Consider the following 19,939-nt stretch of genomic DNA (forward strand, 5'->3'; position numbering starts at 1 on the left):
ATAAAAGGTGATAGAAAATTCTAGAGGAGGCAACCGTCAAGGAGAAACATCCTAAATCTTCTTTTCTTGCTTTCCATGCTTGTAATGGTCAACGTGAGTGACTAATTCTAACCTTTGGGATTGGGAGTAATCTATGCAAACTCTTATGTATTGATGTTATATTTAAACGTAATATTTTGTTCTTGATTGATTATTGGTATTATCATTTTATTCTTAACACTTGTTTTATCATGATTTTGATCCTTAGATTTGACTGAAAAGTACTTATAAGTATCTGACCTAAATGATAATGTCTAACATATTTGAATGCTAGGAATATATTTGAAATGTTAATTGTTATCAACATTTGCTCGTAACAATAAGAAGTTTTCATAAATATGTGAGAAATCGATATTTAGGAGACTATCTTAATAATTTTATATGCAAAGAATTGATATAAATGAATTTTATATGAGCATCAATACCAATAAAAGATATAATATTATTATGCTTTTCAAAATACAAAAGAGTGAGAAGGATGAACCCCAATCCCAATTTTCATAATTGAATCAAACAACTTTTTACTTTGCTCTATTTACATTCTTGCAATTTCATACACAACAACTTCCAACAAACTTTTACTTAATGTTTTCTATTTAGTGAATTTTATACTTGAGAATTCAACTGTTCCTTGCATTGAACAAGATGTTTTGATGTCTCCAAATCCACGTGGAAAGCTTGAAGACCTCATTACTGGGTGTGTGTGTGTTGTCTAGTAGTTTTTAACTTGTTAATTCACTCCTTAAGATGATCCAAGTTCATTTGAATCTTTATATTTTTTAAAAGATGGGTTTTCTAAAGGTTGTGAAATTTTAACCTGTTGAAATTTCGAAACAACCTGTTATTTGACACTTAGTGATTTTTAAAATGATTTGGAAAAACTTTGCTTTGTTTTGTCTTTGTTGTCAAACAGAAACAATCGGTTATTTCGATAAAACAACTGGTTGTTTTTATGAAAACCATAACAGGAAATTTATTTCAATCGATTGTTTTGGAAAACAACTGGTTGTTTTCATAACAAAATTTTGTTATGTGTTTTAAACTATTTTAAATGCTTCCAACGACTTTTGATTTTTGATTTAACAGCTTTGACCACTTGATTGAGGTTATATAAATGTGTTTAACATTCTTTTAAAAAGTCTAAGAAAGAGAGATTTCTTAAAATCATTTTTCAAGAATTCAAAAGCTTTGGATCATCTCAAGTGTGTGGAATGAGATTGGTTTTTGTACTTCTAAACTATAAGCTTTGTATACCCAGGTGTATTCTATTCTCTTCTTTTTGAACATTGTATTTTTGTGTGTTCTTGTATAGGGAAGTTTCAGAAAGGTGTTTCTGGAAACTTTTGCTTTGTCAATGAGCGGTGTGTGTTTTTGAGGGGTTTAAGATCCACACTCTTGGAGTGTGTTTTGTAATCTAGAAATAATTACATAGTGAATTCTCAGTAGTTAGCCAAGGATTGGATGTAGCTTTTGGTTAAGAGTGAACCAATATAAGCCTCTTGTGTGATTCTCTCTATCTTTTCTCTCTTAATCTGTTTTTACTTGATTTCATATTCTGCTGGTATAAACAACCGGTTGTTTCGTGAAAACAACAAGTGATTTTATGGAAATAACTTTTAAACAAAATTTTTATTGAGTTGAACAGAAAATCAATTGGTTGATTTTTCAAAAATTTTTACTCTACCTTCAAACCTTGCGAAAATCTTGTGAAAGCAATTCACCTCCCCTCTTGATTAGGCCAATAAGTCATTGTGGGTTCGATATCTGTCTTTAAGGACAAATTTATTACTTCTAACATGGTAACACTTAACGTAAAATAGTCACCACATTCATATAAAAATTATAGCAAAATTGTTGCCTATTCGATTATGGGTATCGAACAACAAAGGGTGGATACTTTAGACCATATTTTTTTAAAAATGGGTACTTTTAATCTCATTTCTGACAATGTATTTTAAAATCTAAACATTGAACCACATTTATTTTTCGTTTCCTTTTATTTAATATATCATTAAAATTATATATGCAGATTCCAATAATCATTCCATCAATTAATTCTAAACCACGCAAGAAACCTTTATTCTCAAAACCACCAATTTCAATAACGCTCACACTTTGGGAAATTTAGGAACGCTCGCATTCTGGAAAATTCAAGAACGCATTCACGATTTCGTCCAACTCCATTCGCAATTTGTCCTAGCTCTATTCACGATATTTATAGACCATCATCGTCTCATTGTTAGAAGTTGAAATCCGTGGCAAACAAGGTTTTAGCGAGATTGAAGGACAAATAGTGTAGAACATCATATTCCTAACCTACTGCACTTTTCAACTTCAACATGTTCATAATAAAGTCACTTGGTCTGGGAGTGTTGAACTTTGAATTTTAATGCTTCAATTTTAATTCTATTGAGTCCCTAGTTTGTCTGTTGTTTTTTGTTATAATTAGGTTATTACTACATACAATACTAATAGGGTTGATGATTGATTGGAATTTGGAGATGTGAGCTAAAATGAAATTGGGAATGTTTAACAATTGCTCCTTCCTCGAACAACTTTCCCATCATGTCTGTCAAATGCATTCCACGCGCCTTTCCACCAAAACTGTCACTTATCAAATGAATTTTCACAATGTCCATCTTCCTTTTCTTTTTCCATTTCCATAAATAAATTAAGATGTTATCTTCAATTGACTTCTTAGTTGGTTTTCATTTTTCCATTTTATATTTCTTGTACCCTTACTTTTTCTCTTTATAAATTCCTCCTTTCTATGTTTTTACAAAAGAGAAGTTGGTTTTTCATTCTTCAAATTTCATTCTTACTAAGATTAATAACAAAAGAACTTAAATCAATCTTAGGTATTAACAAGTCATTGACAAGAGTTGCAATGTTGAACTGATATGACCCAACTTTACAAGAAGTTGACCACAAATCCAAAGAACTATTCAAAGTTAGGTCAATCATCTCAAGCGAGGACACATGACACCACCATCCATAAGAAGATCTTTAGGAAAAGAAGAACCGAGCATGGGCCAAAGTATTAATTAGTTTTCCTTCTAGTCCTTTTAAGAAAAGTTTAATCTGTAATCAATTGGTCTCACATTGGCCCAATTAAAAGAAGAATAAGCTAGCTTACGCTTCTACAAACTCTAGTTTCTGAAAGATCATCCATGTGCTCACATTTGACATAGTTTCTAGAAGCTTGTACCCTTTCTCTCTTCCTCTCCAAGGCACTCATATCTATAAACAGGGTGCCTTCCCTCTTGTAAATCACATTGAATTTTGAAGTAAAGAAACTCTGCTTGAGTAAGTCTAGAGTGTTTCTATATTTTCTCTGAGTTTTATCTTGGCAGAGATAGCTGCAAGTGGCGACTTGATGTGAGTTGATTTTTTTATGAATTTTGAATAAGCAGAATATGGTGAGAAGCTCAAAGAATATTGTCACTGGACACGAACTTAACCAAGTGGTTAAGTAAGTGTGAAGGTTCTCTTATAGAGAGCAAAAGAGAAAACACAATATAATGTGAAGATGATGATGATTGCGTAATTGGAAAACAAAGTAGGATAGCAAGAACACAATAGAGAGACCGAATATAGAATGAAGATAAAGAACAGAAAACAAAAGAGTAATGGAAATGGTGAAATGGAAGATAGCAAAAGAGAAGGATAAGAGAAGCTTATGGAGGAAAGATGATGGTCACGCCACTTGGAAGGATGAATGGTTCCAAGATGAGTGGTGAAGAGTCACCACTTGGAACATGCTCTCACAAGATGAAACCCAAGAAGTTTTAGAAGAACAAAGCTCACTAAACACCCAAGTAGAGTTTCTTTTCTATATTCAAATTCAAGATGTAAATACATGAGGCAAGACACCTTATTTATAGGAGAGGGTGCCTTGGTGGGCAAGAGTATTAGGAGGGGCGAAAAAGGCAAGAAGCCTTCTAGAAACTAGGTTAACCTAGTGTGCTGCCCAAGCCATGGAAAACTTTTATAAATTAGGGTAAAATAGTGAGCAAAGGGGGCGGTCAAAGTGCTACTAGAAGCTAGGGAGAGTTGGGTTTGACTCAAGCCCAATTTGTACTAAGTACACCTTAATCTACTAAAATTATAAACAATGGAACTAGCTGGTGCTCAGCTCCAATCATGTGGGCTCTGCTTCTGGTAATCCTCTGAGGAATGATAGGCATTGATGCACTAGCTATGGACTGATCATGACCTAGTCCTGGGTCTTGTGTCATGCTCCTTGTCATCCTTCTGGAAGGTTAGGCTAGCTTAGTGGTTGTTCTATCTCTCAAGGTTTCATTACAACTTCATCCTCACTCATCTTGGACCTTCCTCCCCTAAGTGACGTGATTCCTCTTCATTTCCTTCCACTTCCCAAGCTTCCTCTACTCCTTACTCTTTTCTCTTCAATTTTGCCATTACTATTCATTTTCTCTTTAATTGTTCCACCATTTTATCTTACTTTTCATTTCAGTTTATTCATTTGTTGTCTTGCTTTAATTTCCGCAATCATCATTATCATCTTATTAATTGTGTTTTTCTTTTGCTCTTTTGAAGAGAACCTTCACACTTACTTAACCACTTGGTTAAGTTTGTATCCAGTGGCAATCTTCACTGAGTTTCACCTATCATTGCTAATTAAAATCATAATTCAAGTGAAAATCCTAAAAACATGTGCAATACTAAAATCAACTCAAATCATATGGTATTCAAAGATAATCAATTGAGAATAAACAAAAAAAGTGATACTCCAAGCCAAGACAAATAATATTTTTAAAAAAATTAGCAAAAAATAAACTTGAGTTAAAACAAATAATATTAATAATGTCAGTAATTAAGAGCTTTTAGAAATGTCGTTGTTGCAGGTGCATGGCAATAGAAAAAGAAAACACAAAAAAGATGTTCCATAAGTAAAGTATAAAGTAGAAACAGAGAACATATGATGGCACAAGTTTTTGGGAAAGAAAACAGTGTAGTTCTCTATGTTCATTTGTTTCCACTCATGTTCCTTATGTGGACTAAGTATAGACACATCATTTGCATTCAATGTTATAGGCTAGGTACTTTGCATTTATCTTATTTTATTTACAAACTTGATAATATTTTAAAAAAATTGTACATTTTATTTAATTGTTCCAAGTTGGACCTAAAGATAATATTAGAGACAAAATGGATTCATGATTGATTGGAAAAATGTAGATTTTTTTTGAGATCTTCTTTGTTGATTTCTAACTCTAATTAATTATAATGATTACAACTTTTACGATTTTAGTATATATTGGAGTATGTAACTTACTCATTTAAAATAATATTATATATATTCTTCTTAGTTAAAAATGTCACATTTTAAAGTTATCTTATGAAATATAAATGTATAACATAATTTACATATATTATAGAAATTGAATAAATGAATAACCAAAATTTAAAATTATAAATATTGTCCAATAGTGCAATTATGTTTTAAAAGAGTTTGAAAATGTTGTCTAATGTGTAATTTTATAAATTAAGATGTATGTCAACAATATATAAAATGTTGTCTAATTTATTTCATAATTTGTCACACTAAAAAAGTGTTGTCTAAAAGTATAGAAACATGTAAATAAGTATTGTCTATTCTACCAATATAAGGCAACGACTGAATTTTTTTTTGTCTAAACCTAAGTCCACGACTAGATATTTCATGTCTAACAACTATTCTCAAACAATTACCTAAAGTTAAGACAAGATTTTTCCTAATTTAGGCCACAATTTTTAGTTGTCTAAAAAAATGGTGTAGTGGTATTTAGACACCAGTTGCTACACATCCCCTCTCAAACCTCTTTCGTCCTTTATTACGAAGTGGACTTTAAGCCTAACTCAACTCCATAAAACCGGCTCATAGGGTTGAGGTTTGCACCCACTTATATACAATGAAAGGCTCTAATCTCTAGTCGATGTGAGATCTCCAACACACACCCCTCACGTCGAGACTACCAACTCGTGCGTGGGACTATATATTATGGGTGGTCCGATAGTGGCCCGATAGCCCGATAGGCCTAACACAAACACTCGCTAGGATAGGCTCGAAATGACTCTGATACCATATTACGAAAGTGGACTTTAAGCCTAACTCAACCCCATAAAACCGGCTCATAGGGTTGAGGTTTGCACCCACTTATATACAATGAAAGGCTCTAATCTCTAGTCGATGTGGGATCTCCAACACACCCCCTCACGCCGAGACTGCCAACTCGTGCGTGGGACTATATATTTTGGGTGGTTCGATAACGGCCCGATAGCGGGTGGCACGATAGGCCCAACACAAACACTCGCTAGGATAGGCTCAAAATGGCTCTGATACCATATTACGAAGTGGACTTTAAGCCTAACTCAACCCTATAAAACCGGCTCATAGGGTTGAGGTTTGCACCCGCTTATATATAATGAAAGGCTCTAATCTCTAGTCGATATGGGATCTCCAACATCCTTCACCAAAGCAAGCATAAGACACACATTTCACTTTCCGCACTATTCACATTTTTTTCTTAAATTCTACATTATCCAACCTTTTCAAATTCACCATCCAACATAAAATTCTAAACTCCTTTGATAATTGTGCAGTCTCTAAAAATGTGAAACAAATCAATTGTTAACCTAAAGAGGGACATGACAACAATATCTTGAGTCAATATCATGTTGAATCCAATAATAACATTTTAAAACATGATTAATAATACTTCATAATCATTTTCTCAAATTGTTGAGACTAGTAAATCCATTCCCATCCTTCATTCTTCAACATATCATACATATTCATCCTTCTTCAAAATACTCCTAATCTTATGAAAATAGTGAATATTTCCATCTCTATAAAGTAACTTATGCAACAAAAATACTTCCTCCTCACCCAATACATGTATATTCATACATTTATGCTTTAACTTTGGATTCAAAAACCAATTCCACATACAATTTATCATAGATAATTTTTTCAAACTATCTAAAAAAAATGTTTAATGGTGATCATTTTAAGATTTTAAAGCATGTTTCACTATATCATACTATATTTAATTAATTTATTAACAACTTTTTCCGAAAGCAATTCACTCACGTTATAGTCTAATGGTAACAAAATGTTAATGACCCCATTTTTTATGCTTTAAAAAGTATCAAAATTATAACTAAGAAAATATAGTAGGAGATATCTCGTCCTTGTTAAAGTATAACTTTTCTATTTTAAAAACATCTCAATTGTTACTGAAGTCACTTATTTTTCTCATTAAAAAGTATACAAATATTATATTTATGCAAAATAAAAATATTTTCCTAATATAATTATTTTTTTCTACATTAAGCTTTTACTCTTTGTTCAATTTTTTTTATTAAATAATTTTAACTTTCTTAAAATAACTATGTTCTCGAACAAGTTTGGGATTTAGAGAACGATTGCTCCTATCTTCGGTCAGCCTGTCACTCTCCAAGTTCCTTGATACGGTCAAGCTCCCTAGTGTGCCTCGCTCCTCTCGATCGTCTTGCTCCACAGGCGGGGGTGGTACCCGCAGAAGGCACTCCAACGCTCAAGTTAGTGGGGGTGTCGGTGCTCAGATGTTAGAGTACTGTAATTAATGACATACCTTTCTCCTTGAAATGTGTGTTATTTATATTACCTTAATGGACCTTCACTGTTGGGCCATATTAAAAGAGTTGGTTTGTGTTTATGGTTGCGTTAAGCCACCTTAAGCATAAATTAACCTTGCTAACCTGGTTAACCTTTGACTTGAACGTTATGGGTCGGTCGGCCATGTGTAGTGAGGTGACCGTCTCTTTATTACCTAGGTGGCGGCTTGAACCAAGTGTTGGCCGACTCGTTGACTCGTTCGGTCATACTAGTACAGTTGCCCCCATGCTCGAGAACTGGTACAGCCGAAGAGTCTGAAGGTTAGGTCTCGGGCGGTGGTGTAATGATGAATGAGGTGAATAGCGCCCGAGCGAATGATGTGACATGCATTTATGAGGTTTTTTTGGGCGCCAAACGTTGTGAGTCGTCGCATCAAGCAGATCTAATAGTTGAGATCTTGTGACGTTTGTGTTTCCAAGGCATCTTCGGGCTATAAATAAGTGCTGGAAATAGTGGTCTCTTTTGCCTTTTTAATATCGGTTGAGTTCCGACACCCAAGTGCTTCCGAATGATCTTTGCTGCTTTCGTCGTCCGTCTCAAGGTTAGTCATGTCTCGTCCGTCGTACTAGTACAAACTAATATTAACATTTTGATACAAATAAATTTTTTCAAACGTAATTTTTTTAGAATATAATTTATTATACTCATAATATTCCCAAGGATGGAATACTTAAAGTTAGACTTTAAAGTATCAAATTAGCAAGTTGAACTCATCCGGTCTTACATAGAATAAAGATTTGATGGACACTGCACAAAGTAAATAAAACTATTTATTCAACAATCCTTTATTATAATAATATTTAAAATTAAAATATATATTAATTTATTTATTTGTAAGGAAATGTTTTCACTATAGACAAGCAGTGAAAAGGTATCAAGGTCCGTCTTACATATTAAGTAAACATAACGAATTTTAAAAGGTAAAAATTAAATAAGTTAATATGAAAGTAGAAATATATTTTCAAAATTAAAATTAAATTAATAAATCTTGTTTTATTTTAGGAATAATGATTTGGCATATAATTTAATAAAATAAAATAATTATTATAAAAAATGATTAAAGGGAATCACATTTTTCACAAGTACTTCTTGAAAAGAAAGAAGCACGTGAAGAAATAGAGAAGCTAATGATTGGGGGCAAAAAGAAGTGAAAAATTTAGAAAATTACAGAAGAAGGGTGATTTTGCAGAAGTGGAAGTTGCAAGTGTTGAGGCATCTAGTAACTGAATTAGTATCTTGAATGCAATGGAGCATTGGAGAATCTTACTAAAGTCACCTTTCATTGGGTGGAAAACCAACCAAATCTCTACACGTGTAACACGTTGAGACAACACATGTAAAAGTGTGTGTTTGGTTGAGGATAATGGAGTGAAGGAATTTGTCTTCCTATTTTCAACCATAAGTTTTTGTTGGGAGCTACAGATATATGTTTGGTGAGAAGGTAGAGAATCACCAATCACCACCACTCATTCCCCTCCAAAAAAAACCAACCTTCCAAACACACCCTCACTTCGATATGCTCTCTGCCACATTGCCCTACCTTGTCCTCATCCACCACCACCACCACCACCATCACCACCACCACCACCTTCGCCTCTCCACGACCACCAATCTCAAAGAATAATCAACCACAATTTCAAACACACTCTTTCACATCATTCTTCATTCTTCAACCAACATGAATCCCTCTTGTCGCTTCGCTTCCACTAAACACACTCCCTTCCTTCAAAACTCTCACATCACTTCCCCTTTCTTCCTCCGACACTCCCACCGCGTCAAGACTCATCTTTCCTTGCCGTCGCCCACGATAGCACCAAAACCATCCTCCGTCAACATTCTAAGGTTCAGGCACCTGGGCGCCGCCAAGCGCTTCGCCACGCTGTCGTCTTTTGCTGAAGGGGAGGCGGGGGGGCGGGAGGAGGAAGTGCAAGCGGCGAACGGCAATGAGGTGGATGGGCTTGCGAAGGCCTTTGACATATCATCGGGAACAGCGTCGGCCATATCGATATGCATGGCGTTGGCGGTGCTGAGCTTCCCGCTGATGATGAAGTCGCTGGGGCAGGGGCTGGCGGTAAAGACGAAGGTGCTCTCGTACGCGACGCTGCTGTTTGGGTTCTACATGGCGTGGAACATTGGCGCCAACGACGTGGCGAACGCAATGGGGACCTCGGTGGGATCGGGGGCGCTGACGCTGAGGCAGGCGGTGCTGACGGCGGCGGTGCTGGAGTTTTCCGGGGCGCTGTTGATGGGGACGCACGTGACGAACACGATGCAGAAGGGGATTCTGTTGGCCAATGTGTTCAATGGCAAGGATACTCTGCTCTTCGCTGGCTTGCTCTCTTCTCTGGCTGCTGCTGGTACTTGGTTGCAGGTAAACTAACCAAGAAATAACTATATCATATTTTTACTTTCTTGTTTAACCCTTTTTACATCATATCATTAAATATTTTAATGCGTAATTTCTTAATTATGTTAGTTCAAAAGAGTGTGATCTAAGGTACATGACTAAAAAAAGTAAAATAATAAATGCGTCTTATACTTTGATAGTTACTATTTATGCTATTTTTAGTGGATTTGGGATTCATGTACACTTACCTTTTGTCCAATCACCTTAATCTTTGTTTATGCTGTAATTAGAATTAATCTTTATCAATTTCTACATTTATTGTTTAATTATGTCTGAGATGTATTTGACTTCCTAAACAATTAAGGTTGCGTTGCTGTAATTGAAAAGTAGATGGAGAATTGATTAATGTATTCTCTGAACATAGTTCCCAGGTACGGTATAGAGGTTCATGAGCGTTGTTACATTCCTACAAAGTTTATGAGTGTCTGGATCACACATTGATTAGTATGAAATGTTGGGTGAAATATTTAAGTGTGTGATTCTCTCCTTAATAACTAGCTTTTGAGGATGACTTCCCCAAAGACTTACATACTTATCACTTGGTGCTTCTTAACTAAGGATGTGTTCCTTTAATGCATGGCTACTTATCAATAACTTAGTATGCAGCATGTTGTATAGTTAATTTAAGATGTTGTATAGTACTGGTAAACTTTTCTTGTCAACAATTACTTATGAAGAAAGTTATCCAACCGGAACATAGTACTACCAATCTGGACCTAGTACTTCAACTTAGCTTTGTTCAAAGAGATAAATCAAGAGTAATGTTTTGTTTATATATTCAAACAATCCAATGACATTCAACGTCTATTTATTATTTTGCACTATGCAGATAGCATCATATTATGGTTGGCCAGTATCTACTACACATTGTATAGTAGGAGCCATGGTGGGGTTTGGTTTAGCATATGGAGGCGCTGGAGCTGTTTTCTGGGGTTCTCTAGCAAGGGTGATCTCTTCGTGGGTTGTCTCACCACTGATGGGAGCAGCTGTATCATTTCTTGTCTACAAGTGCATCCGAAGGGTAAACTCTTCAATCCAACATGCTGTGCTCTGTGTTCTAGTATTTTCGGATTCAATTTCAAAGCAGTCTAGGAAAAAGTAATCAAATTTCAAAAGAAAGCTTCTTTCAGCCCAAAATTATTTGATTTTAATGTATATGCACTCTCAATGGAAAAAAGTTTAAACTGTACGTGACATCTCATAGTTTAATGAAATGAACTTTCAAACTCATTAATGGTGTGTTGGGTGGAGAGGATGAAACTAATGTGGATATTTGGTAGGAAAGACAGAAAAGAAAATTTATTTAATCTACTATACTATTTCTTACTTATTTTTTCTCATCTCCAGTCTCTTCATCACTTTTCTACAACCAAACACTTTTAACCGTCATTTATTTCTTACCTATTTTCAGTCTTCCATTTTGTTCTCACTCAACTTATTTCTCTATTCTCCAGCAAACAGAGCATAAAGGATATGATGATTGGAACTATGTAAAAATTGACTATATATGAGGAGTACATCAAAATTAAACTCGAATATTTTGTGCTCAAGATTTATTATTGACAAATTTTGGACTCATTTTCGAACATTTTTTGGCTTGGTAAAAATTATTACTTCAAAATTTGACGTTGTCAATCAGAAAATATGCTAAATTCCTGCTCTTAATCCTTCCCCCGTCCAGTTTGTGTACAGTGCACCTAACCCCGGACTAGCAGCAGCTGCTGCGGCACCAATTGCTGTATTTATGGGTGTTACTGGGATTTCATTTGTTGCCTTCCCCCTTAGCAAGAGCTTTCCTTTAGCTCTGGCCCAAGCTTTAGTCTCTGGAACTGTTGGTGCTTTTCTGGTTGACAGAATCATCAGAAAGCAGCTGGGCCATCTTCTTGTCAAGTCAAATACTCCAAAGCCTGAGTCAAAAGAGGACACTGTCCACCACAATATAGGATTCCTGGATGATGTTGCAGGCCCAAAGGGTGCTCAACTGGAAATAGTTTATGGAGTCTTTGGTTACATGCAAGTCCTTTCAGCATGTTTCATGTCCTTTGCTCATGGAGGAAATGATGTCTCCAACGCCATAGGCCCACTGGCAGGTGCACTGGCTATCCTTCAAGGTGGTGCCGCAGGAGCCGAGATTGTTATTCCAATTGATGTTCTCGCTTGGGGAGGATTTGGAATAGTTGCAGGGCTAATGATGTGGGGTTATAGAGTGATTGCTACAATAGGAAAGAAGATTACAGAACTTACACCAACCAGAGGATTTGCAGCTGAGTTTGCTGCTGCCTCTGTGGTTCTGTTTGCTTCAAAGCTGGGACTACCCATCTCTGCAACCCATACTCTAGTAGGTGCAGTAATGGGTGTTGGGTTTGCAAGGGGATTTAACAGTGTCAGATCAGAAACTGTGAAGGAGATTGTGGCTTCATGGGTAGTCACTATTCCAGTTGGTGCTGTTCTCTCAGTCATCTACACTTGGATCTTGACTAGGATTTTGTCCTATATTTTATGAGGGTGCATTCCAAGATATGAAAGCTTATAAAGGTGATTAATTCAAGTTACTACTACCATCTTTCAAAGCATTTTTTTCTTCACTACAAATTGGAGAAGAGGGGATTGGTGTCGCACACATGCATAGTGGATGGAAGGTTCTTAACTCAGTTGGCAAGGGATGAATCTTTTATGTTCGGATGTCAAGCCTGTGATTACTGTGTTCATTTAATCTCGGATGCAAATTTAATAAGAAAGAAAATGAGTGGAGCATTCCTCAGCTCCAGCATTTTTAGACTTTTACATTATATCTGGCTAAGTATTTTTTTACAAGCTTCCTTGTTATGTTTGAAGGTTACGGATTCGGCGATATTGGTCTGTATTTGGTGAATTCATTTAACCTTTTTGCCTCATCTCTGCTTAAAATCCACTTGTTAAAACATTCTTTGGAATAGAGCTGTGAGATTCAACTAGGCTTCTTAATCTCAAGCACAATTTCATGGAGCAATGTAATGTGAAAATAGTACAAGAGCAATATTAACAGAGCCTGAATTAGAATGTGATCACTTACAAAATAAATAAATAAATCTCAACATAACATGAAAGTATGAATTTAATAAAATAAACAAATGAGATGTGATGGAGATACCTGAATTCAATATAACGAGATAACTCTATTTCATTTGTGGTGTTGGATTTGTGAGAAGTTACGCCAATGCTAGCAATATTTTTATGCAAATGGCTCAGATTTTTTCTTCTTCGGTCTAATACACATGCCAAGGTTCTTTATGCACAAGGAAACAATACTATTAAAAAAAAGGTGGGAATTATGTTTTGATTTTATTAAAATGGTGTAACAGCTATCTAATGAGGAGAAACCAGTAATTCAATGGTACACAAGTAGCATAGCAGAATAAGAGTTCTACAAAGGAAAGCCAGCACAAAATCATGGCGAGAGTTCCTTCACAGTTGGGAGGCTAGGTTGCCATCCCAAGCTCCGATATGGTCGTGGCTTAGGAAGAGGTGCCACAAAAGGCTTCTTCCCTTTTATTCCTTTTCGTCTTGAAGGTCTTGGGGTTATGGACTTCTCCTTAGGGACATAGAAGTCCTTTGCAGAGAAAAAAGAGTCCTCTACACCTCCTTCACCTAAAGAACCATCCATATTTGTGTCCACCTTCTCTACACCTAGCCCCGTTGTTCCCTCTTTCACAACACTGTTGCTCCCTTGGCCTTTGGGAGACACACTTATCCTTTTTTCCAACACCCCTTGCCCTCCAACTCCATTTGTCTCTTTCGTTTTCCCATTTTCTTTGTGACTGTTTCCACTATTATTGATCATTGTATCCAGTGTCTCATGGTCTTCTACAACATTCGGCACTTTCACTCTCTCCTTAGGAGACCTGGTCTTTGTTTCCAATACCACCCCATTAGCCTCTTTGCTGTTCTCTTCCTCTAAAAGTTTTCGTTTCAGCTTCTCCACGTCTCTAATCGAGATCAGGATATACTTGTGACCAGGCACCAGAACCTCTTCTCTCCATAACACCGATTGATGAGGCACTTTGAACACTTCTGGCCGTGCAACACACATCCCCGGATACTTTGTCATCAACTTAGACGCAGGAACTGCATGTCTATACAGCTCCTGATGTCCACCCGCATGAGTTATCCTCACAACAAACTCCTTGGACTGTGAGTACAATTCCGGCGACGGCACGCTTTCACTCTGATGGTTCTTCCTTCTGGAACCTTTCTCTCTATGTTCCACCCGACCTAACGAATGAACCACACGCTTCAGCATAGCCTGCACCTCAAACTTATTATTATGCTCTCTGAATGTTTCACCATCTCTTTTAGAAACTAGAGCTGGGTAGCGGAAGAGCGTGAGCCACAGAGATGTTATTTAAAGAGACTCGTCATAGATGCTTCTCAGTTTCCTATGGCCGGCTTTCTCTATAGAGCGATGAATCCGAGGTTGGGACATGTGCAAACAAAGGGAAAACAATGGCTTTTATTTGAGTGAGGACAAAACAAGTTCATAGACTGGATAAGAAGGAATCAACCCTTTCCTCAGAATTAACTTCAGTGTCTGATACCGTGCCATGCCAGCACCACAGACACATTCTTGTGCCAGGATCATACTCCCATAAACCAGACAAGACTTGGCGCTCCAGTTTCTTCAGCCTCCCACTGATCCAGTTGTTGTGGATGATGTAACTACCCTTCTTCAAACATGCTGCTTTCACGTTTTTTTCCCGCCATAGTTCTTGGTAAGCACCGTTTGGGAAAAGGTCTCTGTCTAAGAAATGTACCGTTAGGTTTGTTTCAGGTTCCACACATTTGTCGTCACCGACGCGGTTAGATCCTCCTTCGCCGCATAACGTGTCGTAGAAGCTTGGCTGCTCTGATAAGCCAGAAGTTTCTGCATGTCTTACCACTTTCTCTATAGCAGCAATTGTCTGAGTGTCGGAATGAGCATAATAGAAGCCAGAGTTTAAGCGTCTAGGTAGGTTTATTGGTCCTGCACAAATGACAACAAAAGAATATTTGAAACCTTGGAAAAATCTGCATCCAACCTCTGAGACATTGTGTCTGTATATCTTTCTCTTTTATATGTTAGTATTTGACGTGTCTATTCTATTTTTCTTTTACTCACTTGTCAGTCCAAAACTATGATTTTCCAATGCAAAATAAATTGCTATAGGTTTATAGTTTTTTCTTACTCAAATCATAGCAATGGATGTTTTATGTTTCTAGATTGGAAGAAGTATGAATTTTAAGTGTAAAATAAGCACCTTGTGTTTTGTATTCATCAGACTGTGCAGCAAGAACAGCGGGGCCAAAAGAGTGAAGTAAGGGAAGTGGGTTTTTGAACCAGTATACATCAACATCACTGAGAAGTACATTGTAACCCAGCTTGAGAATCTTCAGAACAATTCTTGACTTCACCTTCGTCACCCTTTGGAAGCACTTGGTGCCAAAGTGGCAGTCATCAAAACTGATGTTACTTGGAGCTGTCGGATCTGTGAAAACTGGAATTCCCTGTCTTAACAGAAAGCGGGTAATTGCATTCAGATACAAGAAAATATGATAACTAAACTGAAATAGTTAATTAAGCTTTGAGAGCATCTAGGTAATGGCAGCATGAACACAAATAGAACTTTTTTTGTATAATTATTATTATTATTTGAACACAAACAGAATGATAAGCCGTTACTAGTTAGTAATCTGCATTAACAGTTTTCACATCTGGCCATAAAAAATAGCATATAATGCGTTAACAACATTAATGATAGATTCGTTTTTTATACTTCTTCATAGATTTCACGTGGTATATTCGACTAAACATGGCTAATGTGTATAAGTTCGAAACAAAAGAATACATTCATCTTAATTTTGTGGGTGTTATAATGCTTTTAAGCACCCTACTTAAAAATCTACTTCGAAGCTAAAATTATTGATGTGAATGTTTAATTTAATTTTTAATTTTACCAGTCCTATACTCAGATATTATTGTTTGAAATATTTTCTTCATTAATGTTTCTTCTTACCGCAAAATATTTTAAGCTACGGTTGTTTTGTGCTTGCATGAAAAACCCACGTCATGTGCACAAATGATGATTTTATTAAGCAAGATTGCTTAACATAAAACAGCTTTCATAAGCAACTCCAGATGGTATAATAAGATGAAATTATCTGAAAGTTTGTACAGGAGACTTCTCATTTTTCAGATATCACAATTACGTGATTTTAGCTTTCTAGATTTTAATTATGTCTGCTAATTACATTAAATATCGCTTGATTTCTAACTATGTTAATGAGTTCTCAATTATCCAAACATCGAAGGTCAGTGCTACATCTAACTTATCTTAAACCTGAAAAGAATAACACTGCATTTAGGGGAACGACTCAGAGAAAGGTTCTTGGTGTTCATTTTTATGTAATAGTCAAGGCCCATTAATTGATCATACATAATATACTTCAGAAAACCTTTCTTTGATAATAAATAATAAATGAGTAGTTGCACAAATACTATTATGCAGAGAAGGATAGCAGATACCTGCAAGATGGAGAATTGATATGTTTCTTGATCAATGGCACACACAACAAAATTTTCAACAAACAGTTCTCGTAATCTGCAAACCCAACTCATGAGCATATCCTTGTAGCTATATCCAGCAACGGTAAGTATAACTGTTTTAGTTTTGTCTGCATTGATAGACAGGAGTGATTCTAAGGAGAATGGAAGCTCCGGAGTGGCTGGAATTTCCCTCTGATCCTTCTCAGAACAATCTAATGATATAGTCTGTGGTTTCATACTATCAATGCAATACACTCTATTTTCCTTTAACCAAGGTGGAAAATATTTTTCCTTCATCAGGTTTATTGCACCCTGGTGTCCAATTGAATAAACAACATTTTTCTTGGTGTCAACCACAATGTATCGTTTATTGCACTTCAAAAGTTTGACCAGGTTAGAGTTAGCTTCCCTGTAGAAGAAGGAGCCATAGTTTGCCCCTACATGGGAATTGCCAATGTACTCCCAATTTCTATGTTCAATATCTAAAGCACTAGAATTTCCTTGCGTGGGACTAAAATCATCCTCTTCATTCAAATAGAAACTTGTGATGGTCAAACTAGCATCAAAGACAAATCTGAACTCAGATGACATGGCCTCATGAATCACCCAGTTGTTATGTATACCTTTACCGTACAAGAAAGGAGGAAGAACTCCATCATGTAGAGGCACATCCTTGCTGTTCCACACCATGATCATTCTTGTATAGCAACGTTTCCCCTGCCAATTGTGTTGAAGTATTTTCTGCAGCTGAAGAAGAGAGGACAATTCAATATAGTTTTCTTGAGCATACAGTGTTTTCAGTGAGTAGTTTTTCCCAGATTTTCATTTTTTTCATACCTGCTGGATCTTCATTCGTTTCCCATTACCTGTCTGCCAATGTTTCCCAGACTTATCCAAATGGAATGGGAAGGAAGAAACATTTTGAGCCGAAACAACAAGAAGCCAATCATGGTCAAGTTGATACACATGGTTTAGGGTGGAGATGAATCCAGAAAGGATAATGGTATCAGGGTCAACGATAACAGATATCTCTGATGTGTGTGAACGTGATTTTGCAATCATGGAGTGGAAAAAAGGAGTACCTAGGAAGCTGGACAAAAATTAATAATTATAAAGCAGTACTTAAGATACAAGAACTTTTACACTGATAATATATATAAAAATAAGCATAAAAAGTAAATTAATCTTTGTAAGTGTCTAATATACCTTCAGTGTAACAGAATTAATTTCAGGAAGAAGAACAAACAAATTCTGTAATGAATATCAAATCATGAATACTATCCTCTAGCACACGAGGCAGCTTGTTTACTTACGTAAAATCAATGTTAGTATCAACTAAAACCCTGGAATCAAAAGCATCAGCAAAAGAGGCAACGGAAGGATCTTGACTGTACAAAACAACAGTAACATATGGAGACAGAGCCAACCATGACCTAACAGCAAGAGTCTGTTTGGCCCCAGTAGAGCCCTTAAAGGGTTTCGGAGCTGTGAATATGGTAATACCAAATATAACATCTTTGGAAGCTCTGCTATGATCCTTCAATGAAGGTAATCTCTGAGTGGCATAGAGAGAGAGAGCAATGAAGACAAACCCAGATAGCCAAACCGACCATAGCTCCACCTGAGATCCCTGAAAATCAAACACAAGATTAATTTACATGCTTTGAGACAATGCTTTTGAAAGAATGCAATTCAAGGAACAGAAAAATTAAGGACCTTCATGGCTTGTACTAATGAGAAAATTCTGTCCTCGTTTTGTGAAATCATCTTCATGGGCTGTTAAGAGAGAGAGAGAGAGGGTGAGTGAGTGATGCTTTACCTGAAAGTCTAACAAACCCACTAAATCCCTACTTAGAATGTGAAGTTTGACGTCAGAAGCACGTAAGAGTTGCAAGAATTGAATTGAATATAGAAAGCTAGAGATGAAAAGCAAGTAGCTAGTCAAGAGTCAAAGGCGTTACATACACTAAATTATATATAAACACGTATGATGAATAAAATGGAAGATAATGAGGTTCAGTGTCGTTTCCTGTGTTTCTGCACCATCAATTCATGAATGGCATGTGGATGTTACCAAATGAATACGTAAAGGAGACAGACAGAAACGTACTAATTAATTACCAAGCTAATTACAGTTAACAATCAATAATTGTTTAGTCTTAGGTTACTGCTTTCTTCACCAAAACTAAGGGATAACTGAGAACCATGATTGGCCCTCGAAGAACGAATCACTAACACCCTTAAAAACATATTACCACTTTAACATTGTTCAGACTTGCTCAAAATGAACTTGTTAGTCTAACTTTTTCCTCCCAAAACATTAATTATTTTACATTTCTTGCAAGCTATCATTTGCAATTTTCTCGTTACTTTTTCTTCTCAAAACTCAAATTCTTTAAATTTCCTCATTGTTTTTAGAATTTATTTTACCTTTTCAAATTATCTATTCTTTTATAGTGGCTTACATTTTTGCATGTGTTGTTTTTCATATCATGTATCCTTTTTCGTTTACTTTTTTAATACATTCTAGTTTTGTTATATATTTTACATTCTTTCGCAAAATTAATATTACACTATGTTTTGGTTTTGGAGACTTTTTAATAGTCTCGAAGTATATGATTGTTTCAATGCTTTGTTTGCTATTTTGAAGTCGTTAAAGATAACAACTGTAAAATCGTAATATGATTCTATTTTCATAAATTAAATTTGATATTTTACGCACTAGTTGAAGTTTTGATCTAGTTCGAATTGAGGTTTCGTGTATACCTAAATTGAAAATTTAGGGTTGCTATTTTGACTAAAACACAGATTTTGATTTCAAGTGCTACGAATAGGAGTATATGGTTTATTAGATTCACCTTGAAAAGTCATGTATTTGAAAATCAAAAGAAACCAAGATCCATGAACAAACAATTTACTAGTAATAAATTGTAAAGTACAATAATCCCTACTCACGAGGCTTCATAAAATTATACAAATTCTTCCTATTTTCTTTATCCTCACATCAAATCTCTAAATTGTTTAAAAAAAATTTTACGAACATTTTGTATATATATTACATTTGCTCCCCTTAATCATTTGAAAAACAATGCATCATATAGAAAAAAGGTTATATCATTTTCATGAATTACAAAACTTCAAAATTAACTACTGTAATTTTCCATGAACTTTAAAATTAATTAATGTAATTTTCCATGTGTGAGTGTATTTCAACGCTCTTTTAATATGCATGTCTTTTAGTAGTAGGAAACAGTAGAAACGTGTATTGGCG

At 35.7% G+C, this 19,939-nt stretch overlaps 3 protein-coding genes across 5 annotated transcripts; 1 reads left to right on the top strand and 2 right to left on the bottom strand.

The window, feature by feature from the left end:
- The first annotated feature begins 9,067 nt into the window (after positions 1 to 9,067).
- On the top strand, positions 9,068 to 13,003 carry PHT2;1 (phosphate transporter 2;1). Of its 2 annotated transcripts, none has more exons than XM_068606785.1 (3): positions 9,068 to 10,073; positions 10,939 to 11,130; positions 11,791 to 13,003. In XM_068606785.1, the coding sequence occupies exons 1-3, from the start codon at positions 9,381 to 9,383 to the stop codon at positions 12,610 to 12,612; spliced, it is 1,707 nt and encodes a 568-aa protein (XP_068462886.1). In that variant the 5' UTR covers positions 9,068 to 9,380; the 3' UTR covers positions 12,613 to 13,003. The 2 variants fall into 2 exon arrangements, with proteins under 2 accessions (XP_068462886.1, XP_090156163.1); XM_090300037.1 differs by having other exon boundaries at positions 9,083 to 10,073; positions 11,564 to 12,834.
- A 396-nt stretch (positions 13,004 to 13,399) lies between these two features.
- LOC137806586 (uncharacterized) lies at positions 13,400 to 14,388 on the bottom strand. Its single transcript, XM_068606786.1, has one exon. The coding sequence runs from the start codon at positions 14,386 to 14,388 to the stop codon at positions 13,537 to 13,539; it is 852 nt and encodes a 283-aa protein (XP_068462887.1). The 3' UTR covers positions 13,400 to 13,536.
- On the bottom strand, positions 13,400 to 18,538 carry LOC150028680 (Nucleotide-diphospho-sugar transferase family protein). 2 transcript variants are annotated; one of them, XR_016519411.1, is made up of 6 exons: positions 18,385 to 18,538; positions 17,982 to 18,298; positions 17,506 to 17,758; positions 16,648 to 17,415; positions 15,383 to 15,633; positions 13,400 to 15,108 (listed from the first exon to the last, which is right to left on the bottom strand). XR_016519411.1 is itself a non-coding variant. In XM_090300036.1 (6 exons), the coding sequence occupies exons 1-6, from the start codon at positions 18,439 to 18,441 to the stop codon at positions 14,624 to 14,626; spliced, it is 2,127 nt and encodes a 708-aa protein (XP_090156162.1). In that variant the 5' UTR covers positions 18,442 to 18,513; the 3' UTR covers positions 13,400 to 14,623. The 2 variants fall into 2 exon arrangements, 1 of the variants encoding a protein (XP_090156162.1); XM_090300036.1 differs by having other exon boundaries at positions 15,383 to 15,629; positions 18,385 to 18,513.
- Between the last annotated feature and the right edge of the window lie 1,401 nt (positions 18,539 to 19,939).

The sequence above is a fragment of the Phaseolus vulgaris genome, chromosome 3 (assembly GCF_051622355.1).
Source record: "Phaseolus vulgaris cultivar YP4 chromosome 3, ASM5162235v1, whole genome shotgun sequence".
Taxonomy (NCBI): Eukaryota; Viridiplantae; Streptophyta; class Magnoliopsida; order Fabales; family Fabaceae; genus Phaseolus; species Phaseolus vulgaris.

What these genes read in the sequence shown, in the direction of transcription:
- LOC137806586 (XM_068606786.1), bottom strand. Translation starts at nt 14,388, where the DNA reads ATGCTGAAGCGTGTGGTTCATTCGTTAGGTCGGGTGGAACATAGAGAG.
- LOC150028680 (XM_090300036.1), bottom strand. Translation starts at nt 18,441, where the DNA reads ATGAAGATGATTTCACAAAACGAGGACAGAATTTTCTCATTAGTACAA. An exon ending in ATCAATTCTCCATCTTGCAG is followed by an intron (nt 15,630 to 16,647) that starts GTATCTGCTATC and finishes CTGTTAAGACAG; the next exon opens with GGAATTCCAGTTTTCACAGA. An exon ending in TGATGAATACAAAACACAAG is followed by an intron (nt 15,109 to 15,382) that starts GTGCTTATTTTA and finishes TCATTTGTGCAG; the next exon opens with GACCAATAAACCTACCTAGA.